Here is a 12,315-nt window from a genome sequence, read left to right on the forward strand (position 1 = left end):
TTCTTCATTTTCGGTAAGTGCATGAGATGGGGTTTCCTCGCCATAAACTAATTTCACGTTCTTGATGTATTTTCTCAGTGTGATACCGCCTCAAATGCATTAGTTGGATGACGGTTCGCTCCTCAATGGGCCCAATACTCATCTTTTTTACTTCTAAGTCTCTCCTACATAAGATAAAACCACTTCTCAGGATTTTCTTTTCGGGAACATTGTTCTTAAGAACCAAATATAATACCAACCAAAAATCATCAAAATCGGTCTATATCTTCTATGTGATGATCAGAACTTTTCGATACCCCCTCGTAGGGATGAGAATTCGAGGGGAACGTTGGACCACCACAGACACAGGCCGGGCTTACCTTGACGTAGGTCTTGTCTCGAAGTCGTCGGTCCTGTGATTTGGTCGGTCTCACTGGTACTTCCCCGCGTAGGTTTGCCGGGACGAACCGCGTAGGTAGATCTCTCGATGTTCTCGTAGGTAGGTATCTCTTGATGAGTATGTTTGTAATAGGTGAATTCAGGCACAAATCAGTCGTGAACACATATGGCTCCAACCGGTAACAGGCAGCGACTGCCCTCTCCGTGGCTCAGGCGGGCGGCTGCGGCGGACGCCAGTCACGTGCTTATCGCCCGGGGGCAGGTCAGCTGACCGGTCGCCTGATCCGCCGCCCAGCCCGGCCCAGTGTCCAACGCGTGGCGGGGGGAGGGGAGGAGCCGGTAGGAGAGGGGTAGGGAGAGTGGCTGGTTTTTGGTGTTTTGCAAGGGAATTTCTACACCCTCCCACGGACTGATGCTAAACAGGGTTTAGCATTCGTTTGACAGTTTGATTAGATGCTGCCTGATTGTAGCAGGGACTTGACCATCTCGGTTTGCTTGATGGCTGCCCTTCTTCGTGGAGGTCTCGCAGCCCTCTCTGAGGTCTCTGGGCTTGACTCGGTCTCGGTGTTGTGCGTAGTCGGCTCATCAGGGCACCTGGTGCTGCCATCTGTGCTGTCTTGACCTGTGTGGGTACTCTGCAGCTCCAGCGGGTAGAGGTGCGATATGGCGTAGCGTTCAGTGCGTCCTGTGCTCGTCTTCAAGAGCACTTGACGCACACGTCCGTCATCTCCATGCAGAAGCTGTAGGACTCTTCCCATCAGCCAGAACATTCTAGGCTTATTCTTGGTGTTGATGAGGACGACATCACCGACAGCAATCTTGTCATCCCAGTCTGTGTGGAATAGGTCTCGCGAATTCTCGCGTAGACCAAGCAAGTACTCACGGTACCACATGTTCTTGTAGTGCTCTTGAAGATGTTGCTGCTCGTGCAGGGTTTTGTTGAGTTGTTGGTGAACATCTTGAGGCGTCGAAACCCACAGCGGGTCAGTTGCGTGTGAACTGTCCACCAGCTGGAGTCTCGGGTTTGTGTGCAGCTTGAGTATTTTGTTGGGTGTCAACGGCTCGATATCATCAATCTCACTGTAGACGTAAGTGATCGGTCGGCTATTGACCATGTTTTGTATCTCGCTGAGCTGTGTGAGGAGCTCGAAGTAACCAAGTTTCGCTCTTCCTACTGTCTTGTATAAGCAGTGCTTTACCGTCTTGATTTGTCTCTCGTAGACTCCGCCAACCCAGCTGGCGTAAACCGGGATGGTGCTGTGCTTGATGCTTTGTTCAGTAAGATATTCTTGAAACTCGTCTGATGTGAATACATTGATCAATACCCTCTGGCTTGCAAGGAACTGTTTGGCGTTGTCGGTATACAAGAACTCTGGCACGCCGTATGTGCTGCAGAATCGTCTGAATGACTGCAGGAACGAACCCAGGCTTAAGTCGGGGACAAGGTCGAGATGTACACAGCGAATGGCAAGGCAGGTGTACAGTACAATGTACATCTTCCTCAACTCTCCATTCGTGTCTTCAACTAAGATGTGTCCAGTGTAATCGATTGCTGTGTTGCAGAATGGCTTGATCAGACTGACTCGTTCTCTTGGGAGGTTCGTCATCTTCGGGTACTCGAAAGCCAACGCGTTCAGCTTCTGACACGTGATGCAGTCCTTCAGAACTCGCTTGACGACTTGACGACCACTTGGGATCCAGTACCCGTGCTCTCGCAGTTCTGTGAGCGTCGTGCCGACTCCCAGATGTTTGCATCGTCGGTGTTGATCTTCAATCATGAGCGTTGTCAGCCGATGGGTTTTATCCAGGAGAATGGGATTGTGTACAGCGTATGAGTATCGGTTGAGTTTCGACAAGCGTCCTCTGCATCTTAGCAGACCTGACTTGTCTATGAAAACATTCAATTCCTTCACCAGCTTGGGTACTGAGGCTGAGTTGGCTAACTTGTTCTCTTGTTTGTCTTGCAGGTAGCTGATCTCTTCAGTGAACGCATTCTCCTGCATCACCTTCAACCAGTAGTGTGTTGCTTGCTCCTTGGCATCAGCCTCCCTGTGCTTCAGCACGTTCACGAAGTGAAACACTCGAGCCGTCACCCCATGCAGTCTTCGAAGAGAAGAGAAGTCCTTGATGCTGAGAATAGTCTGAGTCGCGGGCGTTTGTGCTTCAGTGTTGATCTCCACCTGTTGATGATGTTGTTGGAGCTCAACCATGACTTTCCCTTCTTCCGACAGGCAGTGAAGAGGACTCTTGGGCCACTGCTCAGGATGATCTCCCAGCCAGTCTGGTCCGTGACACCAGACGGCCAGCTTCTTGTGGAACTCCTTCGCGGACAGGCCCCGTGTGAGCATGTCAGCCACGTTGCTGTCAGTAGAAACGTAGTGATGAGTGACTTCAACTTGATGTTGATGATGAAGTTTCAACTTCATGGCTGTGATGTCTTCAAGACGGTTTGCAGTGAACTTGCTCTTTGACTTGCATCCAGATGCAAGCCACTCGAGCACTACCTGTGCGTCACTCCAGAGACGGACGTGACGGATGGAAGCGTTGATGGAGTCGATGATGAGTGGCAGGCACTTCAGAGCGAGGAACACCGCCAGCAGCTCCGTCTGTGGTATGCTTCTGTTATCTGGTGCCAGCTTGCTTTTGGCAAAGACCAGTTGAGGGTCTGAGCCCTCCTGCTTCAGATAGCAAGCGAACCCGTAGGATGTCTTGCTCCCGTCGCAGAAGAGATGGAGGTCTGTTGGTTGGCCACTTTCAGTGTCACCGGTTTCTCTTGAGAACTGGAACTCACGCAAAGACAGGAGATCCTTCTTCAGTCGCTGCCACTCGGCTAGCACAGCCGGCGACACGTCTTCGTCCCATGCTGTCCCTTCGGTCCACACCTGCTTCATGAGGATTCTTCCCCTGATGGTGACTGGCAGTGCAAGAGACAGCGGGTCGAAGACCTTACTGATGTTGCTCAGAAGTTGACGTTTTGTGATGCCCTGTTGGTTTTCTTCGAAGTTGAAGTCGGATAGTGATATTGTATCTTGTTTGGCGTCATACAAGTATCCCAGCACCTTCTCTGTGACGGCGCCGTGCTCGTTGACCATGTTGTCAGACATCATGATGTCGACAAGTGGAGAGAAGTTGGACATCCAGCTCCTGAGGTTGAAACCTCCCTCCTTCATAATCTGGGTGGCGTCGCGGTAGATGTCTAGAAGTTTTCCTTCGTCGGATGTCGAGAATATGAAGTTGTCCACGTACAGCGACTCCTTGAGCGCTGTAGCCGCCATCGTTGTCGAGTATTTGGACAGATGAATCTGGATGATGTGGCTCAAAATGAACGGTGAGCAGTTGAGGCCAAAGAGGATGGTACGGAAGCGGTACATCTTCAGACCGTCATCCGTCTCCCAGAGGAAGCAGAACTTGTCCTTGTCCTCTTCGTACTTAAGGTATATTTGCAGAAACGCCTTCTCGATGTCAGCAAGAAGAATGTACTTGTTTGTGCGGAACTTCATCAAGAGGGTGACCAGGTCGTTCAGCAGGTCGACACCTCTGAAGCAGGCTTCGTTGAGTGATGGCCGATCTCCGATCTTCAAACTGCAGTTGAAGACTGGACGGATTTTTGTAGTGGTTTGTGCATCGGTTTTCACCACAGGGTGATGCGGGATGAACACCCTCTGGTTGGTACTTGGTTTGTTGTAATCGACCTCTTCGATTATGCCGTCTCGGAGTTGCTGCTCGAAGACTGCGGTGTATGAATCTGCGAGGCCGCGTTTGACGAGCTTGTTTCGCACCTTCTTCATTGTCGCGAGAGCTACGTCGTGGTTTCCAGGAACCTTGGTGACGCTGTCGTAGAACGGCACCTTGACGAAGTACTTGCCGTCCCTCAGCTCCACCTCGTTGGAGAATTCCTCCACCAGTCTGCGCTCTCGAGCCGAGACACTTTCATCTGTCTCTCGGATGCCAAGGCTCTCGATGCTGAAGAGATGCTCAAGCTGGAGATCCACGTCACTGTCACTTGATACGTGGGCCAGAGGGTGGAAGTATGAAGTTTTAGGATGTAGTGTTGCCTGCACCAACAGATGTGTCGATGTCTCACCTTCCTGTTTCCCACGTGTAGATCTATCTGGAACAGGGAGATTGGCTGTTGAGTTTTTGAGACGTTGTCTCGAGTTTGTTGTTTTGTTTGTTTGCGTTTGAGTTTGTTGTTCGACTGCCCCCTGACGGAGGACTTGTGGTTGTTGTTCGACGGTAGAGTGTGTGTCGGTTTGAGTTTGTGACTCAGCTGTGTCCGAACTGAGTGTTTGTGTGTGTTGTTCGTTTGTAGCATCTGCTTGAGTTTCTTTGTCTGTCAACTTCGGTTCCATGTTGACGGGTCGCTGAATGTCCGTGCCTTGTAGCATGCAGGAATCTCCTTGCTGAGACCTGTTGCCACTGTTTTGACTTTGTATGTTGTCTTGGGTGCCTCCAGTGGACAACCAAGCTTCACCGCCAACTCTTCGCTGATGTATGACGCTTGTGAGCCCACATCTATCATGCATCGAACCAGCTCACTTCTTTCGCCGTTGTGCATGATGACCGTCATGGACGGGAGGAGGACCGTCTGGCCCTTTTGTAGACTGTTGCAGATCAGACGCATTCCACTTTGCAGTGGCGTGGTCTCTCCAGGTTTGACGACACACACTGCTGATATGTGTTGCTTGCTGCCACACAGCGTGCAGGGATACGAGAGACCTGATGTCTGGCTTTTGCAGTCCGTCAGCTTGTGGGATCCACTGCATTTTGTGCAGAGCTCCAGGTCTTTGAGGCGTTGGATTCGTGTTCGAGGTGATGTGTACGCTGAACACTTCAGCATGGAGTGTGCACCTTCGCACAGCTTGCACGCCTTGAACTTCGATGTGGAATGACTGGGAGTCTTCTTGATCGGCTCGGCACTGGTTTGGAATCGTTGTAGTGACGACTTCGCTGGTTTGGCTGAGCCGGCGACCTCTGTTGTCTTGAGCTGTTTCGGCTTCGACGAGAGGTCCGTGGTGTGTTTTGTTTCTTGCTTTGCAGGTGTCGTCTTCATCAACGACTTGATCACGGCGTTGAAGTTCTCGAGCAGTTGTCTTGTAGAAGGGTAGTCAGTGTGCAGGATTGCGCTCAACTTTACCTTGAAGTTCACTGGGAGTTTTTCGCAGATGATGAAGCTGACAATTTTGCTTCCAAGAGTTCCGTCTTCGAGTGCGTCGTATCCAAACGCCTTGAGTTCATACACAGAGGTGCGAGCAGTATTAAAGAACGCGCGCAGCGCTGGCAGATCTCTTGCAGGTGGTGGGGTTAAGTCGTGGAGTTTCCTGATATGTGCCTCCACGATGACATCAGTGTCGAGATATTCCTCGGTTAGGAACTTTCTTGCGATGGTGTAGTTTTTCTCTTCAGTTGACAAGTGTTTGATGGTATCTAGCGCGTTCCCACGCAGATAACTCTTCAAGTACATCAGCTTAGCCGATTGATTGTAGGCCGAGTTGTTGCCGATGAGATCGTCGAACATCTTGAGGAAATCGTTGAACGACATCACATCATCTTGCGTTCCGGAGAACAGCGGCATCTTGAGCTTCTGGATCTCTGGCTGTTTGATGTTCTGCTCGTTGGTTCCGGTTTCCTCCTTGACATTCTTCATGGTCTCATTGTTGAAGCTGAAGAAGGCTTTCTTCGTGGTTGAGAAGATGTCATACATCTCGTCCATCCAGGTATCTTCCTTCTCCATCTCCTGTTCAGATGAGAGCAGCGAAACGTAGTCATTGTGCTTCCGTTCGACATCGGACCACGCTGTCTGCAACTCTCCCCAGCAGTCTTGGACTAGGCTTGGTTCAGCCTTGTCTGTGATGTGCCGTAACAGGTTTCTGTTGATTCTGGAGAACGAACGCTTACTGTTCGCTCGAGCGTTCCGAAGCTTCTCCATGGTTGCAGGGTAGTGATACTAGATGAGGCGACAGCAGGCTGGACGCTGATGACCAGACTGCAGCAGAGTCTTGACGTTGATGAAGCGACTGCAACAGGGTACTGACGCTGAAGACCAGACTGCAGCAGGATCTTGACGTTGATGAAGCGACTGCAGCAGGGTGCTGACACTGAAGACCAGACTGCAGCAGGATCTTGACGTTGATGAAGCGACTGCAGCAGGTTGCTGATGCTGAAGACCAGACTGCAGCAGGATCTTGACGTTGATGAAGCGACTGCAGCAGGGTCTTGATGTTGAAGCGACTGCAGCAGGGTGCTGACGCTGAAGACCAGACTGCAGCAGGATCTTGACGCTGATGAAGCGACTGCAGCAGGGTGATGACGCTGAAGACCAGACTGCAGCAGGATCTTGACGTTGATGAAGCGACTGCAGCAGGGTGCTGACACTGAAGACCAGACTGCAGCAGGATCTTGACGCTGATGAAGCGACTGCAGCAGGGTCTTGATGATGAAGCGACTGCAGCAGGGTGCTGACGCTGAAGACCAGACTGCAGCAGGATCTTGACGTTGATGAAGCGACTGCAGCAGGGTGCTGACGCTGAAGACCAGACTGCAGCAGGATCTTGACGTTGATGAAGCGACTGCAGCAGGGTGCTGACACTGAAGACCAGACTGCAGCAGGATCTTGACGTTGATGAAGCAACTGCAGCAGGGTCTTGATGATGAAGCGACTGCAGCAGGGTGCTGACGCTGAAGACCAGACTGCAGCAGGATCTTGACGTTGATGAAGCAACTGCAGCAGGGTGCTGACACTGGAGACCAGACTGCAGCAGGGCCTTGACGTTGATGAAGCGACTACCGCAGGGTCTTGATGTTGACGAAGCGACTGCAGCAGGTTGCTGATGCTGAAGACCAGACTGCAGCAGGATCTTGACGTTGATGAAGCGACTGCAGCAGGGTCTTGATGTTGAAGCGACTGCAGCAGGGTGCTGACGCTGAAGACCAGACTGCAGCAGGATCTTGACGCTGATGAAGCGACTGCAGCAGGGTGATGACGCTGAAGACCAGACTGCAGCAGGATCTTGACGTTGATGAAGCGACTGCAGCAGGGTGCTGACACTGAAGACCAGACTGCAGCAGGATCTTGACGCTGATGAAGCGACTGCAGCAGGGTCTTGATGATGAAGCGACTGCAGCAGGGTGCTGACGCTGAAGACCAGACTGCAGCAGGATCTTGACGTTGATGAAGCGACTGCAGCAGGGTGCTGACGCTGAAGACCAGACTGCAGCAGGATCTTGACGTTGATGAAGCGACTGCAGCAGGGTGCTGACACTGAAGACCAGACTGCAGCAGGATCTTGACGTTGATGAAGCAACTGCAGCAGGGTGCTGACACTGAAGACCAGACTGCAGCAGGATCTTGACGTTGATGAAGCGACTGCAGCAGGGTGCTGACGCTGAAGACCAGACTGCAGCAGGATCTTGACGTTGATGAAGCGACTGCAGCAGGGTCTTGATGATGAATCACAGTTTTTCTATGTACGGATTTGTACGAGGGGCACACAGAAAATTATTCTTTGACGTTGGTTTTGACAGGGTAATGATGTAGGGATGAGAATTCGAGGGGAACGTTGGACCACCACAGACACAGGCCGGGCTTACCTTGACGTAGGTCTTGTCTCGAAGTCGTCGGTCCTGTGATTTGGTCGGTCTCACTGGTACTTCCCCGCGTAGGTTTGCCGGGACGAACCGCGTAGGTAGATCTCTCGATGTTCTCGTAGGTAGGTATCTCTTGATGAGTATGTTTGTAATAGGTGAATTCAGGCACAAATCAGTCGTGAACACATATGGCTCCAACCGGTAACAGGCAGCGACTGCCCTCTCCGTGGCTCAGGCGGGCGGCTGCGGCGGACGCCAGTCACGTGCTTATCGCCCGGGGGCAGGTCAGCTGACCGGTCGCCTGATCCGCCGCCCAGCCCGGCCCAGTGTCCAACGCGTGGCGGGGGGAGGGGAGGAGCCGGTAGGAGAGGGGTAGGGAGAGTGGCTGGTTTTTGGTGTTTTGCAAGGGAATTTCTACAGTCGACATGGATGAGCTATACTGAGATTGACGCCTTGTGCCCTCGGTGGACCGTGTTACTACTGTGACCTACTCTGACCAGGGCGGCCACTCGGTCTCAGGGCTTCCGTTTAGCGTGGGACCACCGTGGGCTATAACAGGCTTACCTGGGAAGGGAAGAGGGAGGGATCTGGCAGAAAGGTGACGGCCGGGAGAAGGTACGCCAGCAACATAACGGGCCAGTTTGTATCCGCTTAGACCTTTAACGGCCTACGCTTTGATTTTCGTCTACCTACAGCTCTATTTTGTGAGTTAGATTTCTGACTTTATTCTGCAATGACTTATTAGGATAAGGTGTCGCATAATGTTTTGAACAGACGGTTTTTCGCAATGCCGACACACGATTCAGTCAATTAATATTATGCATTCCACAGATGAGTCACTAGGCTATGCTATCAGCTTCTCCAGGCAATCGGTGTCGGTGAAGCGAAGATTGTCAAAGGACGTAGGAGTATTGTGGAAAGCGTGGATCAACATCAAACACCTGGAATACTGTATAGCATAAAGATGACGACTGCAGTCAATATCTTGCTTCGTAACTACAAAATCCCCTTCCAAGGTGTTTGTCTTGGACACATCAAATATTTGTTAAGGTTGTTATGATGAAAAATAGGCTACTAAAAGCGTTTCATGCCAAGTTTTATCCGCGTCGCCAAACTCCTGTCAGCGTCTTTATGTTACGTGTGGCTCCATTTATTAATCAAGCCGAAGCCACGTTGGCTGTTCCACCTTCAAATACTCTGTCCCCAGCCAGCTGACTTCAAATCCAATAGGTCAGAGTGAAGGGCGCAGTGTATTCACCGTGCTCTTTCCCACGGGTCGGGGCGGTTCTGGCCGACTGACTGAGGGGGCGGGGACGGAGGGGCGGGGCGGGGCGGGTGGGAGGGGTGGCTCATTATTGGTGGGCGGGGCGCTGCGTGCTACCGTCCGGTTCGGCGACGTCGCCGGGACGTACCGACTCGGTCGGAATCATCAGAATCGAATCAGACCTCCCCGGGGCCCGCGGTTCCCCGAACGGTCCTACCGAGCCACCCACTCCCGCTCCCTGACATCACTCACTCTCTCTGCGCGGACCCTCCTCCCCTGCTCTGTCCCTGTCCTCGACCCTCGTCCCGCACCATCGATAGCTGTCGTCTGCTGTTGTTCGCTCTCATATCCGGATGTTCCGCCCCAACGATTGCCACCCATCACACATGTCACATCGATATCGGACGCCTCTTTTGTTTGATAAACTATTTACGACTCATACGCCAGAGTTGACGTAGTTGAAGACACTGATAACCCACAGGTAGCGTCAATTTCACTCCCCGCTTATCCCCGAATCCCCGCTTATTTCATAAACCATCCGACCGCGGCTCTCACAGCTTCCCGTCAGCCCTGGAGCAGACAGAAGCGCCTTATTGCCTTCATCGTCACACACTTCAGTCAGCTCATCTCACTCCCTTCACTGCTCATTCCTCCCTCCCTCTCTCTCCCTCCCTCCCTCCCTCTCTCTCTCTCTCTCTCTCCCTCTCTCTCTCTCTCTCTCTCTCTCTCTCACCCTCCCTCTCACACTCCCCTCTCTCCGGCAGAGCCTGCTGAGGACGCTGAGCTGACGGCAGCGGCCACCAAGATCCAGGCCTCGTTTCGTGGTCACCAGGTGCGCAAACGACAGAAGGCTGAACGGACCATGGCGTCTGCCACGGACGATATCGACCTCACCGACCCAGGTCAGCGGTGGGGGGTGAAGGGGGGGCAGCAGCCGGGCTTTGTGAGTAGAGATACGGTGCGCTGGGTGTGAGACATGACGTGGCGCATCAGTTATGGTTCATGGGTTGGGTATGAACGCGTGACAAGGAAGAGTATAAGAGTTATGAATCAAAGGTAAGAAAAGGCAGACCTAGATTTATTTGTTGTGAGTTCGTTGGAAATGCTACGCCAGGAGTCACAAAAAGTGCTTTGTAGCTTATGTGTCTTGGGGCTAAAACCATAAGTTTTGACCATAAGTTGTTGCCCATAAATTGTGCGACACAAGGAGGCATACGAAAACACTCTCTCATTGGAATATTAGCTTATTTGTTTGCAGTTTGGGAAGAAAATGCACCGATATCTGATGCCATTGGTTTCAAATCACTGCCATCCGTCCCAAATCAAAAGCCTTATGGATCAATTTAGTTTCATCAATATCAGTCATAGATCACAGGCCACGGGTCACGAACCATAAATCTCTAGGTCATGGGCTAGAGCCACGAGTCAGGACCAAATAAAACGAATTCCATACACGCTCGACTGTCAAAATGTTTATAGAGACTACGGCATTTGCCGAACAGCATATGTCATCTGTTTTCGTTCAGTCGATTCACTTCTCAATCTGGAAATGTCAGATGCATTGGGATGTGAGTGAAATGCCGAATGTCTGTTGACACATGGTTTATAACAAAGTTGTGCGATCCTGTTCTTCTACAATGGGATTGCATTTTCCTGAGTTGTTCAGCCCTTTTATGTTGCACAGCAGCGCAATATCACATTGAGATTGCTTCTTCTTACATGTAGACATAGAAAAAGAATGTACGACTGTTCTCATAGTTTTTCTTGATTGTTTTTACGTCCTTAGTTTTCAGTTTCCAAGTTGCATTCGGTCTTGATTTGTTACTTTGTGTACTAACTTCAACTCAGCATTTTGGCAAAGATGCCATGCATTTGTGGCGTTTTTTCCGAAGTTATTTTTCCAATATTGCCCGACTCCACAAACGTATTTTGCTCAATTAACTACAATCAACTCATAGCGGCGACGCGGCTATGGAAGGTTAGGACCCTGCCCGGGCGCCATTGAACGTGACCGGAGCAAAGGGAGACGGGGGTCGGAGACGGATAAATCACCCCGCCGACAGACGCGGGGCAGACCCTGACTAGGGGTGGTGCGAAGGGGAGTGTAGGAACGGGCGCGCCGCTGGCAGGAGAGCCGAGAGGCGCGAACGGCAGTCGTCGACTGCGACGGACGGCGAGTGGAGCAGAGAGTAGGCGAGAAGTTTCCCACCCACCCTCACCTATTTAACAGATGTTCGAGATTCGTAAAACCTGCATATCCTTAATCCCGACCATATACCTCGTCGTTATCACTCCGTCGGTGCGTTTTTTAGGGGCCGTCCTACCCTACAAACGAGCCGACGCGAGTGGTTTCGGCCGCTGACAGCCAACTGAGGCGAACGCTTGGTGATAGTGGCGCGGGCAACGGGGGCCTAGTTAACGCACATTACATGTTTTCGTGTCCCACCGTTTACATCATTTATCACTGTACGCTGTTCGTTTCAAACACAATTTTCCCCCAGGCTTCCCACACACTACCCCAAACACAGCACTGTGCATACAGGCTCCATGACCACATCAGCTGGGATGGTCCCGTCGATCACGCCACGACACTGCTCCCTCGCGTCGGTGGCAGATTGGTCTGTCTCCCGGACGGCATCATCGCCCGATATCTGTTAGCGTTAACGCAACACTGAGCGCGATGGGACCGATATGGGACCGATATGGGACAGCAGCCGGCGACCAATGCGACACGCGCGATACTAGGAAAGTAAGTATTCCACAGAGAGGGTGCATCCTGTGCCCCCATCAAGTATGAAGCTGGTTGGTTCCAGGAAAGAGACATTCAGTTACCCATTATATGGGATAATTATTAGTCTGTAGCCAAAGCTAACCCTCTGGCCTGGACCCGTGTTGTTTGCCCTGCAGAGCTGAGCGCAGCCGCCACCAAGATCCAGGCCACGTTCCGGGGACACAGGGTGCGGAAAGACGAGGTCATCCAGAAACGCGAGCAGGAGCTCAACGACCAGATGGAGAAGCTGCACACAGACGTGAGCGCTGGCGAGGACGAGCCGTGACCGTACCCCGTATAGCCGTGACCGTACCCC

The 12,315-nt window shown here is 51.9% G+C and overlaps 1 protein-coding gene across 1 annotated transcript in view; it reads left to right on the forward strand.

The window, feature by feature from the left end:
* LOC122390661 overlaps nt 1-12,315 on the forward strand; it is a 37,711-nt gene that overhangs the window by 16,327 nt on the left and 9,069 nt on the right. The window contains exons 3-4 of the mRNA XM_043383815.1: nt 9,994-10,131; nt 12,137-12,258. Coding sequence (XP_043239750.1) covers nt 9,994-10,131; nt 12,137-12,258 — 260 coding nt within the window. The remainder of the gene's footprint in view (nt 1-9,993; nt 10,132-12,136; nt 12,259-12,315) is intronic.

The sequence above is a fragment of the Amphibalanus amphitrite genome, unplaced genomic scaffold, assembly GCF_019059575.1.
Source record: "Amphibalanus amphitrite isolate SeventyFive unplaced genomic scaffold, NRLGWU_Aamphi_draft 000404F_arrow, whole genome shotgun sequence".
NCBI classification, from domain to species: Eukaryota; Metazoa; Arthropoda; class Thecostraca; order Balanomorpha; family Balanidae; genus Amphibalanus; species Amphibalanus amphitrite.